Source organism: Carcharodon carcharias, chromosome X, assembly GCF_017639515.1.
Source record: "Carcharodon carcharias isolate sCarCar2 chromosome X, sCarCar2.pri, whole genome shotgun sequence".
Lineage (NCBI taxonomy): Eukaryota > Metazoa > Chordata > Chondrichthyes > Lamniformes > Lamnidae > Carcharodon > Carcharodon carcharias.
In genome coordinates, this window is record NC_054507.1 from 22,201,055 (window position 1) to 22,217,711 (window position 16,657).

Sequence of the window (16,657 nt, forward strand, 5' to 3'; positions counted from 1 at the left end):
GCTTGCCTATCCATTAAAGATTTACCAGAAAACAGGCGATGAAAGGCATCTCAAGGTGCCACATCCTGTAAAGAAACTGATTTGTTTTACACTTTATGCAATGTCAACTTTGAACAGTCATGTAATATACTTTATTCATAAAATTTATACATAAAAAAGTATATTTATAAAAAGTATATTTTTGAAAAAAATAGGAAATGAAGGACAAAGACAATTAAAGTCTATTTGTGAACAGCACCAGGGGGACTCGAACTGGGCATGAATGAGCATGAACTTAGTGATACAAGATGAAAAGCAAGTCCTTAGGGCGCAGGTGGGGGGTGGTGAAGCAAAGTACTGTGGTGGATTAGCACACTGCCCTTTCACCTTTCAGGCCTGGGCTTGAATCTAGTCCACAAAAATAAAAATAAAGAGTCTTTGCTCTAGCTAGCTTAAAGGTCTTATTTTCTCAAGCCCAAAGCACAAATTAAACTGGGATTTAAAAAAAAAAACGGGTTAGCCTATATCGGAAAATATATTAGCGGCTGGTAAATGAAATTTACATATATTCCAATTAAGACACACTGATCAGATGGTGTAACGTAGCTTGGGTAATATTTATGTATATTGACCTAAGTTGGCTTTAGACAGATAAGTGTAAAATCTTAGGTGTGGATGAATTACTTGTCACAAACTCTCTATAGGAGACTGGTTAACATCAACCAGACACTGCCCATTAATGGAATGGAATGCACATTCCTAACATTCTTAACAATTAAAGGATTCAAATCAGTTCTCCAGGTCACATTCCACATTCATTACAAGGCCAGAATTTGTTGCCCATCCCAACCTACTCGCACCACCTTTTCAAATCACTGCAGTCCAAATATTGGCGAATGCTGTTCAGGAAAGAGTTCCAGGATTTTGACTGAGCAACAATGAAGGAACAGCAACATATACTTAGGACGGTGTGTGACTTGGAGGGGAATGTAGCCCTGGCAATGGAGAAAGTGAACGTTTAAGGAGGTGGATGGAGAGTTGATCAAGTGGGCTGCTTTACCCTGGATGGTGTTGAACTTCTTGAGTATTGTTGAAGCTGCACTCATTTAGCCAAATGGAAAGTATTCTATCACACTCCTGACCTGTGCCTTGTAGATGGTGGGCAGTTTTTGGGGAATCAGGAGGTGAGTTACCTAGCCTCTGACCCACCCTTGAAGCCATATTTATATGGCTGGTCCAGTTCAGTTTTGGGTCAATGCTGGCTCCCATGATGTTGATGGTGGGGGATTTGACATCAGCAATACCATCAAATGCCATAGGGGGATGGTCAGATTCTTTCTCGTTGGAGATGGGTATTGTCCAGCACTTGCATGGCACGAATGTTACTTGCCGCTTGTCAGCCCAAGCCCGAGTGTCCAGGTCTTGCTGCATGCAGGCATTGACTGCTTGAGGAATTGCAAAAGGAACTGAACACTGTGTAAACATCAGTGAACATCCCCATGCTGACCTTATGATGGAGGGAAGGTCACTTATGAAGCACTTGAAGTTAGTTGGTCCTTGGACACTGCTCTGAAGAACTCCTGCAACAAGGTCCTGGGGGCTGAGATGACTAGCCTCAACAATCACACCCATTTTCCTTTGGTTTAGGTATGAATCCAAACAGCAGAGAGTTTCCCCCTGATCCCCATTGACTCCAGTTTTGCTAGGGCTCCTTGATGCCACAATGTTAAATGCTGCCTTGATCTCAAGGGCAGTCACTCTCACCTCACTTCTGGAATTTAGCTCTTTCATCCAACTTTGGTCCAAGGCCATAATGAGGTCTGGAACTGAGCCTGGCAGAACCCAAACTGATCACCAGTGAGTAGATTATTGCTGAGTGCCACTTGATAGCATCGTCAAGAACGCCCTGCATCACTTTGCTGATGATCATGAATAGACTGATGGAGCAGTAATTAGCCAGATTGGATTTGCCCTGCTTGTTGTGGACAGGACATCCCTGGGCAGTTTTCCACTTTTTTGGGTAGATTCTAATGTTGCAGCTCAACTGAAACACTTGGCAGGAGCGCGGTTTCTTCTGGAGCACAGGTCTTTAGTACTACAGCTGGGATGTTGCCCATAGCCTTTGCAGTGTCCAGTGCCTTCAGCTGTTTCTTGATATCATGTGGTGTGAATCAAATTGGCTAGACTTGCATCCGTGATGCTAGGGACCTCAGGAGGAGATAGAGATGGATCATCCACTCAGTACTTCTGAAGGCGGTCGCAATGTTCCAGCCTTGTCTTTTGCGCTCACAGACTGGGCTCCGCCATCATTGAGATGGGACATGGCAGGACCTCAAAGCTTTGTTCTGACCCATTGGCTGTGTGATCGCTTTGCTCTCTCTATCACATGCTGCTACTACTGTTCAGCATGACATGTAGTCCTGTTATAGCTTCATCAGGTTGGCATCTCATTGTTAGGTATGCCTCATGCTACTAATGGCATGCTCTCCTACACTCCTCATTGAACCAGGTTTGCCTGGGGATTGGTAGAATGAGGAGTACGCTGGGCCATGAGGTTACTGTGGTGGAATACAATTCTGCTGCTGATGGCCCAACAGCATCTCATGGATGCTCAAGTTTTGAGTTGCTAAATCTGTTCTGAATCTACTCATTTTGCACAGTAAGTACAATGGAGGATGTCCTCAGTATGAAGATGGGACTTTGCTTCCACAAGGATTGTGCACTGGTCTCTCCTAACAATACTATCCTCAGTCCTGAAGTGTTGGTGATATCACTGGCCCAGACAACTCCCTGAAAGGACAATACAACTAAACACAATGGAAGCGAAAATTTATTTTCTTCCACCGAAAGGTAAAAGATCTTTGCAACCACTTTACTTTAATGCACCATCTAATTGTTTCAACCACTGCTTACAAGTTTTTCAATTAGGAAGTCTAAAGGTGGTTGTAAATTGTTGGGAGATAGGTAGGAGACTGAGTGGGAATAAAAGGAATGCACTCTGATTTGAGTTTTGTGACAAGCGGGTTGAGGTCCAGAGCAGTGATAACTTAACTGAATGGCAGAATAGGCTCAAGGGGCTTAAGGCCTCCTATTCCTATGTTGTTATGATCCTTACCTTCTTCTTTCCTGTTACACTCCATTCCTTCAGAACTTCTGCGGCATAACCTTCATTAAATTTTAAAAAATGGAGAAAAATTACAAGAATTATTCAAAAAGCAGACAAAACGTTATGGAGCTAGGCACAGACTTGCCAATGTCACTAAAACTAACCTGATTTGCAAACATTGTGTCAGCAGGAATGTGTTTCAGTTGATGTCTTTCTGGTGCAACAGAAATTCATGTCACTATGCTTTGAAGTGTTCTGTGTTAGTGATAACCATTGAGTATTTGGTATTGTGTAAACATGTCAAATTTGGTAAAAATCCAAAAAGGAATTTTAAAGTTGAGTTGACAATCCACTTTTGACAGGGGGCAAACATTTGCAACAGACCAGAGAGTCTGTAAGATTTATAATTGAAGGAATATATGAGGAGGATTTACATTTTTCATAAGCAGGCTTTTCTACAAAATGTAGAAGTTACACAAAGTATTTTACTTAACGAAAATAATGTAATAATCAGAGAGCATCAGAAAGACAGTAATGTTTCTTCAAAGATGAAATGTTATTTTTTTCGTTAAAGTAGATTAATCTGTAACTAAAATCACTAATTTGCTGGAATAATATCCTTTAAGGAAGGTTGGGGAACTGAGAATGAAGTGTGTTGGGCACTGGTCTTTCACAGTGGGCACTTGGATTCAAAACCAGTTCAAACTGATTGGATGAATGTCTCCACTGTCTGCTGGCTACAAGGGTCCGATCTACGTTTGGGCAGTCTCAATCTAATTTTTATTAGGCATGGGCCTACAGCACAAAACTATCCCTATTTTAGCACTGTTCGGCAATAACAATCTGATAGGGCTAAGGATGACTAGTGTAGGAAATGGAAGTAATGCCACAATAGTTGACAAGGCTGAAAAATTATACTATAAAGATAGGAAAAGAAAGTGTATGTCTAAAAGATCTACACAATATTTAGAACACATAGCACCTTTAATCAGTTATATCCACTTAAGATAAAAGGGTAATGCATTTTAATTAAGATGGCAAATCTTGAGTCTGAACCCCGAAGAGTCAGGCAGTCAGTGTTGGTCTCTATCTTCTTAAGGCTAGGAAAGATTAATTTTAAAAGGAAAGACTGTTTTCTTTAAAGGAAAGATCGTTGTTCCCTTGAAATATGGTATTCTTGCATCTGTCCTGATGAGTGCAAGACAAAAAGCTTCAACAGCATGTCTCTTTTTACAGCAACACTAAAGATTAGCTTCTAAGAGCATTTTATAAATTTCAGTTTGGAAATATAGTTATGATCCACATTCAACATTTTGATGTCTCTTCCTGGGTCTTTTTCAAGCCTGGCAAGGATTTTTTTTGGAATTGGACTGCAGAAATGAAAAAAAAGCAAAGCATACAGGAATTCCTCTTCAAAAATCAGTTTGGGAGTCCACCAGGAAATATTCTGGTGCGTGGAATCGTGAAATAGCACAAAAGTAAATGGGAGTTAATCCATGCTGTACAGAGGATTGGCTGAACTTTTGCAATGACTAACACCTCTGTGAAATACTGAACCCAATATCTACAGGGGAAACTTACTGGGGAACTTAAGTTTTTAAAGCAACTGGAACTTGAACTTTGAAATTTTGGTGCCAGATTACACGATAGGGTGGAGCAAATAAGCAGCTATATTCAGCAGAGGCCTGGAATTGTCTGCTGATGAAGAACACATATCAAGTACTCTTCAGTTTGGGTGTAGTCAAAGTTTAAGAACAGCATGCTATGGGACAAAGTCCATTTTAGTTTGATGTATCAATCATTTGACATCACAAAGATATAGGTAAAAGGATGACTACTATTCAAAATGCAATTGGTACTGTACTGATATAGCTTGAGTCTTGTTTGAACCATGGCTGTGTTTTTATTTCAGATGTTATTTTCCAGTACGAGGAGAAAACAGAAAGAAAATTATAAACAAAGCACTAAAAGCACTGCAGCAATTGAAACCTGTAATGCAAAGGAATTGCTTTATGAAGTACATTTTATGTATTGCACAAGTATCAAAGTCATGCTAAAAGTTCAACTCAAAATAGCTTCTAACTGTAGCATCACCTGTCCAGATTTACTGAATCATTGCAAATGTGTTCCTTAAAGAATAAGGCTAACCATACTGCTCATAACTTGAACTTGCATTGTTGATTTACAGAGCATGGGTATGCTCCTGACCTCTGTACCTTTAATTTCAATGGCCATTATTTGTAAATTGCTGCTGCATATGTTTGGAAGCAAGTTGGATTTAGCTATATATAGTCTTAGAATTAGAAAAATGTAATAAAGCGAAGCAAAAGGTCTTACCTTCCATAAAAGCTTGTACTGCTTTGTCGACACAGTTGTCATAATGTTGTAACACCAGAATTATCTCATTATTACTCCTGTTAGGAACTATTGCACGGACAGCGCTAATCTGAGAAAAAAGTACAAATATTACAGGTAATATCCAAAGGTGATCCAAAACACAATTACACATTGCATGATACAACTAGAAGACCTGAAATGGAGAAAAGCTACAATATGTTAACAACTTCGATTGAATTGCAACTATATCCCTGAACTCTGTAGTTGGAAATTCATGCAAAGTGTACTAGGCTCTTATAATATAGATACTGGAAACAAGGCCAGAACACATTGGAATGAAATTCATCTCAGCAGCACTTATGTGCAAAACTCCATCTAATTTTCTTTTTTATTCAGTTTTGTGTTGCTGTCCAAGTTGAATTTCATCCTCACTAATTCTGAGCTCCACTCTACAAGTATGGTAATGAAAACACAATCGCCTAACTGTACTCCTACTGCTTTATCCAGAAGCAGACAGATCAGTTCAAATTTCTAATAATTGGTTTGCAGTGTACTAAAGATAAACTATTGGTTAAATTTACAAGTAAATGAAAATATTTAATGAGAAAATATGCTTCAAAAGTCATATTAAATCTAATGGTTGAGTTAATGCAGAGTCCTAACCTCACTGGGTGGTCTAGAAATCTCTGAAAAATGGGAGGGTGTGAGAGCAAGGATGTAAAATATTGTAATCACCACTGAACAAAAAGTTAGTTTATAGCAATTTATGTCCTTAGTTCCCGAAAGAGTATTACACGTTCTGGTGTTAAAAAGTGGTTTTGTTCCATGGGCATGTGGTGAGTGCATCAAGAATTCTCACAATGCCGAATGCTAATCTGTTACAAGTTCAGAATCATGGTGAGAAATCTGTACTTTGAACAATGAAGGATATATTCTGTCACGAGCACTTTAAAAAATGCTGATAGGGATTATGTGAATAGGTGCAAGAATGCAATCATGCTTTGCTGAGTTCAATGTACAAATTAGTTTTAAAATTACAAGTGAAAAGTAGAAGGAAATCAACATTCGGAGAGCAAAAAGGGGGTGAAATAGAACAATCCTTTTTGAAAATTGTGCATGACGACATATGAAAGAAAGGCTGCTCTGAACTTGTTTAATTCAAACACTAAATTACAAAATTCATCAATCTGGTTGGGTGTATGTACAGAGTTCATCATGCCCCTTTGTGAAATATCCCCTTTTGAACTTGATGCTTTATTTATATAGAAAGATAAGGATCTCAGATGCCTTTTTAAAATAAAAACAGCATGATCAACTTGTCTTGCCACCTTCAAAGATTTATGTAGGTGAAACCTTGGAGGTCTCTGTTCCTGAACCCCCTTTAAAATTGTACCATTTAGTTTATATTGCCTCTTCTCATTCCCTTCCTTCCAAGATGCATGAGTAAATCTTAATTCATTTTCAGAATGGTGAGAAAATGTTATCAACTCCCCAGTTTCTGCAGTAGGAATGCATTAAAGCAGGCAGCAAATCACCTTTGATTTCCATTCAAAATAACCTTAAGCTTTTTTTAAGGAAGGAAAATTGGCTTCTAAATTCATTAGAGAGATTTCAGGAGGGGTTTTCACTAGCTGTACCCGGTTCTAAAAGTAAAAAAAGGTTTCAACAGATTGTCCGTGCTTACTTCAACCCATTTAATATGTTTTTGTTCCACCTGAGGAATGCTGATGAAATTTCTGGAAAAAAAGGAACTGGACAAGTTAAAGAGTGCAATGACGTGAGGGAGCAGAACCAATGTCAGTAGCCACATGCACTGCTTAAATATTCAAGAAATAACATGATTGGGAAAAAAAGTCACTTCTTTAAGAATTGCTGCCTAAGCAGAAATGATTAGCATAATATGTAAGTATTGGGAAGTACTTTCGAATATTCTGAGGATGTGATAGGACATTATATACTTGCAAGCTCTTAAACTTTGCAACACCAGTCCAAATACTAATTACAGTAATTAAAGGCATTTGGGCCATTTTTCTTCTGCATGTTAAAGAAAAAAGTGACTGCACTATGCAACTCCTATTCTAGGATCGTATATAAAGTTAGACAATCAGACAACTTCATGCTATGGCATTAGGTTGTATTGTTAGGTTTGCACACAGCAAAGTTCCACAAAACCTAACTGCTATTAATTTCCAACTGATGTACAAATGTTCCCATCTATGGGGGAAAAGAACAAACATTCATCCATATTTAGTCTTCTTGAGATAGCCAGATGCAAGCTACTACAAAACTTTTTGAAATGAGTACTGCATTCAACCACCACATGACAGGCATTTCTTTCTGTGCAACATTGGTTCATCTCAATTGTCTGAGCCACACATATCAATGGACTGGACTCAGGTCGATGTGATCCTTAGCTGGCAAGTTGAAAACAACAAACATCCACTGTAAAAGGCTCTCCAGACTACTGCATCCTTAAAAATATTGCACAAATTTATAACCAAAGAAATTCAGTACAACATAAACAAGAAAGCTACAAAGGTTTAAAAATCCAGTTGCTATGATAGCATAGGACCATGGAATTATTTTCAACGAAAGAGATCAGGAAATCGGTTTACAATGATGGGCAGATTTCCCAATCATAGTCTAATTAAAAATCTAATTTCATCAACCACCATTTTCTGACGATGCAATGGGAATTCTAAAATCACTGAACAAAAGAGCACATTTTCTTGCCATTGGCTTGCTTACTAAATATGGGAAGTTAAATATACAAAATACCTTTTCCTTTATGTTGTCATTGGATCCTCCCTGGGCCATCACTGCTTTGAATCGAGTGTCAAACATGACTCCAGTGGTATCTGTTTAGAGAAGACTTATAAAATTATAATTTTCTACTATCTATTTCATTTATATATACTCTCACTGGTATTCTAACATTTCAATTGACAGTTTAAACAGTGAGAGAAGCTGTCACAATCACCAGTAAACCACATTTTAATTGATTGTTCTGGATTCAATCAAGTTTAAATGTAATTATTTTCTTTCAAATTAATACTTTTAATACAAGATGGTGTGAAGGGATTGTAACACAGATGACTCTATCTTTAAAATCTTCTTGATAAGAGCACTCCAAGAAAGTTATTCATTGAACTACAGAAAGCTTCCAGAAGTAAATGGAGGATTTTGAAACATACTTCACCTTAAAAATGATTCCAATGCAATGAGAACTCCAGCACCTGTGCAGCATTGGATGATCAAGTGAATCAACTGCTGAGTTTGGCAAAAGGGGCAGCTTCTTGAGTTCCTTTTGGTGCCCTTGTTTGAGCCTCATGAACTCTGGTGTGAAGGCCTTTCATTATTGGGCAGATCACTGTTTACAGGACTGACCCCACATTAGCAGTCATGCCTGGATAGCTTTCAAGCACTACTGGTACTTCTCAAAAGCTTTGACATCTAGTCAAGCTGTTTTCTACATACATTCTCCCCAGCAAATTATTCCTAGTTGTGACTGAAGTTCCATTAAAATGGAGAACGCAACTCATCACAGTGAATGCCCAGTAAGAGGTCCTTTGCTATTTGGTTACTTAGAGAAGTTTTATTGTAAACTTTAGATTTATTAAAAAAGGGCCACATCTCAGCCAAGATAATCTTGAAAACAATTGAGAACAGTGTCTTACAATCTTATAACCCAAGAAACAAGTTGCCACATGGAAAAATTTATCTAGTTCATTAATTAAAAATACAACACTCATATGACTTGAGTTTTTGATTGGTGCTATTCATGTGTTTCTTTTAATGTGGCCAACAACACACTTTTAGCTTTGCAGAAGAGCCAACATACAAGTGCCTCTCTGATAGAATAAGCATTATAACATGCATATCTTAATGTAAAATCTAAATGTACAGCTTTAAATTTGAATAGAACACATTGTATAGTATAGTATTGTATAGTAATCCTCAGTATAATAGAGAACGCAAGGTCATGATCTTTGAACACAATAATCCTACACCATACTAGAAAATCAAGTTACAGCACAGACATTGGACAAGTACATAGGAAAAGTTACTTGCAGTGATGCAAAGTACAGAGCACACCAGTTAATGTGAACATTTTGCTAAAGAAATTTTTTTTTTAACATTATTAATCATTGCCCAGAGCAGTAGGATAGTTGGGAGTGTAGTCGTTCAGCTTGGAGCGGCCAATTTATTTTTCTCTATGCAGTTATCTCCCCCTTTTAGGCATTTGTATACCTCACAGTACCATACCAAATTCTTAAAAGCTGCCGTAGGCAAGGAGGGGAAGGGAGGAAGTGAGTGGTCTGAGTGCCAGGGACCACCATCTGCCTGGATGCTACCTCTTCCAAGGCTGAATGGAATCCTGTTTGAGACACAAATTCCACCGTTTTCTCCTCAAGATTACAGTTGTTTCTATCCATAATAATACCTGAACGAGGTGAAAATAGAAGAACCCACCAACATAAGTCTCACTTTATAGGAGATTGTGCAGCATCATATAGCTTAGAAGAAACCCAATTATATTGCTTTCATTAATTACTGTAAGACTTTGGTTAAATTTTGGATTTTATCTGGGGTGTGTAAGCCAGTTCCAAGATCCGTTGATGACAAGATAGAAGACTTACTGAACCTATCATCTCAAAACAGTGAGGCAAGTCTGTCCACTGACACCCATCCTATTCAATTTCTATATCAATGATGCAGTGGATGGTATCAGAAGGAATGGGCTCAGAGTATCTGTTCCAGGTACTTGATAGTAATTCAATGGTTCTTTTTGCAGATCTCTGCTCATTCACATGACATTTTTCTGTTATCTTAGTGGATACGGTAACCCATTTATCATCAACAGATAAACACCTGTGGATAAATAGTCAACAGAAGGATGTCATATGAACATGGTAACCATTGATCTACCAATATTAACAGGGATGTTTATGATTCAATCTTCAAAAATGCATTCATAAATTGAATGCAGCACATAGTGAGGCTGGAGAGAGGGAGAAAGGGAGGGAGGGAGGGAGAGAGCAGGCAGAGCAGGACGAGAGAAGTTGGTGGAAGCTCCATATTATGTCGACCTTCCTGCATCATGTTTTGGCTCCTGCGTGAGTTGCTTTAGAATTTATCCACAACAAAATGGTTCTGAAGTTTATAACTTGTGACATCACACGTGAATATAAATCTGAAGCATTAAGTGTAGTTGGGTGAGATGAGACTCCGTACTCAAGAATATGTGAAGAGGTTGGTGAGGGCATGCTTTATGTATTTAGTAGCTCCATAAATATACAACATGTACTAAACCAGTGGCCCATGTAATCCAGATATTCAGAACCAAGAAAAATGAAGACATAAATCAAGAGTCACAGACCAGTAATGCGAAAAATACTCAAATGACGTTTTACAAGATGCTATTAATTTTCATCTGAAGTGCACTGTAGCCCAAAGTATGGTTTCGGAAACGAGCCATACTTTATTGACCCATCGAAATAATTTGAGAATGTAACTTAAGTTAGGAGGCACAGCATTCTCAGTGGACACATACATTTGGTTTTTCGGAAAATATCTGCATTGATTTTAAATATAAATGTACATGGAATGAATAATAGAATAACTGTGTTCAAAACTAGCTTTAGCAATAACAAACAGATGAGGGACAGGAAAAAAGCCTGTTCATCTTTAAGAGTATTAGGTGCAGAAATGTATGAAATGTTTTCTGAAAATCCATGTGTACTCTAAGGAATACCTCATCTCTTCATTCACTGTTACCTGGTCAGACAACTAAGTAAGGGAAGAGCATCATCACTGAAAAGGATCCACAATAAAATAGATTGTGATGTAGAAACAAAAAATTAATGCATACTACTAAAGGCATATTCTCGTTGAGTTGATGCCACTTGGAAGTGGACTAGCAAATTTGGGTTTTGGGTGAAATGCAAAATATGGAAAAGCAAAAAGGTTTGGTTATGATGATCAATCATTCACTGAAAGTGTCCACAGAATGTGTGGCCATTCAAGAGTAAGTGTACTATGGATGCACCTCAAAGACGTTTTGATTGCAAAAAACAGGGTATTTTAACCTTGTCTGACTCATTAGTACAGCTACAGTTGGAATATTGCGTACAATTTTTCTATCTGCAAGTGCAACTGCTTTCATGGGTTGAGGGTGTAGCTTCCAGAGAATTCAATTCAGGGCTCAGCCCCAAGTTATGAAAATTTATTACTAAAATTGGGTATTGCACTTATTGAAAAAGGAAACAAGGGGAGCAGCTTTTAGTGCAGAAATTTCTCCTCATTGCAGTTCCAAATGGCTGACCCCTTATTCTGAGACTGTGACCCCGTGTTTTAGATTCCCCAGCCAGAGGCAACATTTCCTCAGCATTTACCCCATCAAGCCCCTTAACAATTTCATATGTTTCAGTTATCAATATCCTGAAAATATTGCCAATTAATACTATATTAATCAATTACTTCAATAAGGTGCCAGACAAATATTTGATTATAAAATAGACTGAGCATTACTTGATTATGTACAAATACAGAAAATCTGATCTATATGAAACACTGTGGCATTTTTTTTTATTGGGATCAGATTCACGTCCTCTAGAGAGTATAAATGTGAATGCAAATGTTCAGGGTTGAATAACATTGGACACACATGCAAGTTTTTCCATTCTACTTGTTAGATATATGTAACCCTAAAGGCACATTTCTCTTCTTGAAAGCATTATCTGACTATCTTGTCTCTTTAGGAAATCACTTAGGAAGAGTTCACCATTGAACGTAATATCTACATAGTCCAGTGGAAGGATAACTTTCTTCACTCCACACACTATTGTAAAGTAATGTATTATGCACTGTATCCACATTCCTTAGTACAAGTTAAAATGCTCTATAAAGTTACAGTGGAGCTGCGAGATGGTGAAACAACAGGGGCAGACCTTGCACCCAATTAAAACTGTCAACAGGAGGTCAAGTAGTAGCTAGAAGATGGGAATGAAAAAATGATGAACCCCAGAAAAAGTGGAAAATTTTGGAATAAGTGAACGCCATTAGATATATCGCACAGAGCAACAACTCTGGAATCTCTATCTTCAAATCCCTCTGCAGCCTCCCTCTATTCTAAGTTTGCAAAATTCCCAACCCTCACGCCTGCATCCCCAATTTGGTATGCACCCTCCGTTCTTCTGAGCGGAATGGAAAAATCCCCAGGAACTCAACTGAGATGATCCCGCATGCATATAGTAGAAATGCACGATTGTGCTGATGTTAGTACTAGACAAGTCAGATCCCAGAATGGGACCTGGCTTGGTAGACCATATTTTTTTTTTTAAAAAACTGTGGAGGGTACTTACTGAAACAGATTCACATGAGTGTGCTGTTGACTTTTTAAACAAAAGGATAAAACATTTACTAAACAAGAAACATGAACTATATTACACTGGACAACAAAAAAGGTTGGAAAGATTTCAACACAGACACTAAGAAAAAATTATTCAAACTCAAGTTATCCCTCTTATCCTAGAAATATCCTTATAGACCCAACACTCCAGTAAAGTACCACCACTGTTTCCAAACCAAGTCTAGAGCTGGTTCAGTTGCAAAGAGGTTTCTTTTCCAGTAGACTTCTGAACATTCACTTGATGTCCTTCCACAATTGGTATCTACCTTGAGATAGCCCGAAAACTCACTCTAAATTCACTATTACTTTAACTTTAGAGCAATACATTTGCATTCCTTAACAGCCTGGCATTATTTCCAGCTGGAGAGAGTCTTAGACCTTTACTATCTTCACTCTGTGGTACATACACACCAAATGAAACTAAAAGCTGCTTTTCTTGTCTCTCCCTGTATCTCTGTGGGTCTCTCTCTGATCCCCTGTTGCTAGACAACAACAGTTTTTTCCAATTTTTTTTTGTTCTAACTTCCCTAAATGACTAACCCCTTGGTAACCCGTCTCCTCACTTTAAGGCCTGAATCTTCTGGTCAGCATGCGGGGGCGGGCCCTGCTCGTCGACACGTAAAATGATACGCGGTGACGTTGGCCATGCGTCCCGACATCACCGTGAGGCATTCAGATCTTCAGTTCGGCGGGCACACATCAGAGTTGGCTGCATGCCCGCCGAACTGTCAAAGGCCTATTAAGGCAGTTAATAATCTAATTAAGCTGGTTGTCTGGGCTGCCTGTCCATGAGGTTTCATGAAGTATTTATAAATTGAATAAAAAATTTTATTAAAATTCATTGACATGCCCCAGTTCATGTCTGAATATTTTTTTCTTTATTTAAATTTTTCACAATCAAACTAATCTCCCTGAGGCAGCTCCGTGCTTCAGGGAGATTTCTGTGCTCTTTTGCGTACATGCGCAAAAGAGTGTAAGCCCTGACTCAGCCTCCTCCCCCCACCCACACAGGGCGCGCTCAGCGCTTCTGGGTGTGCGTCACGCTGGGCGGGCCTTAATTGGCCCGTCCACGTAAAATGGCAGCACAAGGCCGATTGTGGACGGAGATCAGATGCACGCTCGCCCGCGCCCACTCAGCCGCCCCGATGGGGAGAAAATTTGCCGCTAATAGTCCTAAAACTTCACTAAAAATGCACGTATACGAACAGGCCTCCAGGCTTGCTGGCTCCATTTCACGAAACTCTAAACTGAAACTAAACCCAGGTTTCACCTATCTGAACACAGAAATTAAAAAAACATAAATTAAATTTAAAGCTATATCTTGTTCTTAATACCCACACATACAAATATAACTTACTTAAAATGATCTCTAGTTCTTAACACTATTCAGATGGGTTAATGATTTTAATTGTTGGAAATCTACCTGACTAATCAGGCAATTCACTATGAAATGTTAATCCCTGCTGCAGATAGAGACTTACTCAACAAAAGCAGTTAACCCCCAGTGGCATGTAGAGAACCACCAGAGTTTCAGGTCTGTAGCAACACAATGAGCCGTAGCTTCCTCAGATTGGCGATCAGCATCGAATTGCCACTCTGTGCCCACTTACCTACGCCAAATTTCTTCCGTGCTTGTCACACCTGACCTTCAACTCAGCCCAGGTGAGACCCAGGCAGCACAGCTGTCTCCGAAGTCCAGCATCATCAAACTGAAGGAGGACATGCCCCTTTTTTTATGGCGCTAGCTGTAAAGACTAGGGGAGGGGGTCGGACTTCGGGTGGGGGTGCAGTGGGCCGGGGGGGGGGGGGGGGGGGGGGGGGGGGGGTGTTTGGAATTTGGAATTTCAGGGAGTGTGGGTCGGACACTGGGGCTGGGGGCGGCGGCATCAGGTTGGGGGGTTAAGAGTTGGGCCGGGGCAGGGGGATTGTCGGGTGAGCAGTCCCATGTGGGTGGGGGGAATCCCATGGGGGGTGGTGGTTCGTCAGGGGTAGGGGAATCTCATGGGGGGGAGTTGGGGCTGTAGGGGGGAGTTCCATGGGGGGGGTTGCGGGGTGGAATTGGTCTGGGTCGTTACAATATTTACCCAGAAGTTAGAAGAGGTTTTAATTCTAACTTTTTCTGGGTAACTCTTGGTACAACCCTGGTGCAACCATCTAAAGTTTGCAATTTCAACTGCATCTTCAGATAGTTCCCAGCGCAGTGCAATTATCTAGAGGAAGTGTGCATCTCTGGGCAATTGCCATGCAAACCCTTACCTTGGAACTTCCCAGAGGAATTCCCCAGGTCATCTTGGGTGTACCCTCCAAATCCAGAGCTGGGAAGCTTGGAGGTTACAGCTCATTATTTGCCTAGAATGCAGGGCATCAGCTTTGTAACAGAGTGTCAGGAGACAGAACTCTCCAATTTCTCCAAATTACTGCATTTCTAAAAAATCACTACGGTCAAATTCGAAAGACATCAGTCCTTGCTGTAGCCAGAGGCCACTCTAACATTTATAACACCCAATGCTTATACAATAAAAACATGTGCTGCATCTTATATTTGGTAAATTATAGGGGAAGACTGCAGAAACTTGGGTTTTTCAATCTGAAAGCAGGCAGCTAATCTTAGAGCTACACAAGATGGTTAAGGAAATAAAAATAAACTTCAAGTTAAACCATAAGATAAGGTAACATAGATTCAAGCTAGTGAAAACGTAAATTTAGAATTGGTCTCAAGAAATTACTATTCACACAAAGGGTAACAGATGCATGGAACAGGCTTCCAGGAAAAATAGCTAAGCCAAAAGCTCTGGAATCTTTTTTGGAAAAAATGTTGAAATGAGAGGGACTTTAGGAACTTTCTGGGTGGTTGAACAAAGATAGGGCAAATGACCTTAGCACCAATGAAACAAAATCATCTTTATTCTGTTATGCTGAACAATGTCATGGAGATGAACCCTCATATTTCTCTAGACAGGTCTGCACATTGAGTTAACAGAATACAGACAGAAAAGGGACAATCAAAGGATGTAATGAGGATTACAAGTTATTGAATACACACAGCCTTCCGCCAAGTTTAGAGCAAAAAGAATCCTCTGCCAGTAGAAATATTTAATGGGAGGAGCATAGTGCAAATGTCAAAAATAAAAAAAAGATACTTGTGTTTCTCTACCTTCTACCAAGATAAAATACAAAATGATTAAATTCAAAAGTCTCCTTTATTACCAAAACCTGCACATTCAAACTTATTTTTTCTAAAGAAACAGTTGCCTGCTTTTCTGGTAGCTCTAGAGCAAGCCATTCTGAACAGCACTGTGGAAGTTTTATATGGTAACTCTCTGCATTTTGTAAGTGTTTCAGAACAGACTCTGGACGTATTCCAAATTTCACATTATAGTGTGCACTTTAGTTCCTGTTTGGCCTGCCTCAAATACTTGTACTTAAGACTGTTGTCACATTTCCAACAAGGATATTGCAACGCCTTGTGCCAAAGGAAAGGCATTGTATGGGCTCATCATTCTGACCACAAATGTTTGGTTATTCACTGGTGTGCTTTAGAATCTGGATCTTTCCTTTGAACAAACTACAAACACAAGCCTACTAGCAATTGAAATACACATTATTGTGCATTTTCCACAACTTCCATGGCTCTGAAAGTTTGAAAAAAGGCTTGTGCAAAAACAAACCAACCCAATTTGATCTTAAGATAAAAATCCAAATGGCATTTCCAGTCACCATTACATACCAGAGAGTGGTGAATCTATGGAACTCATTGCCACAGAAGGCTGTGGAGGCCAGGTCATTGAGTGTATTTAAGACCGAGATAGATAGGTTCTTGATTG

At 39.3% G+C, this 16,657-nt stretch overlaps 1 protein-coding gene across 2 annotated transcripts in view; it reads right to left on the reverse strand.

Annotated features, from left to right (window-relative positions):
- spats2 (spermatogenesis associated serine rich 2) overlaps positions 1-16,657 on the reverse strand; it is a 110,104-nt gene that overhangs the window by 54,312 nt on the left and 39,135 nt on the right. For both annotated transcript variants that reach the window (XM_041180494.1, XM_041180495.1), the window contains exons 3-5: positions 8,201-8,280; positions 5,423-5,531; positions 3,095-3,144 (exon numbers count right to left, since the gene is read on the reverse strand). In XM_041180494.1, the coding sequence (XP_041036428.1) occupies positions 3,095-3,144; positions 5,423-5,531; positions 8,201-8,280 (239 nt within the window). The remainder of the gene's footprint in view (positions 1-3,094; positions 3,145-5,422; positions 5,532-8,200; positions 8,281-16,657) is intronic.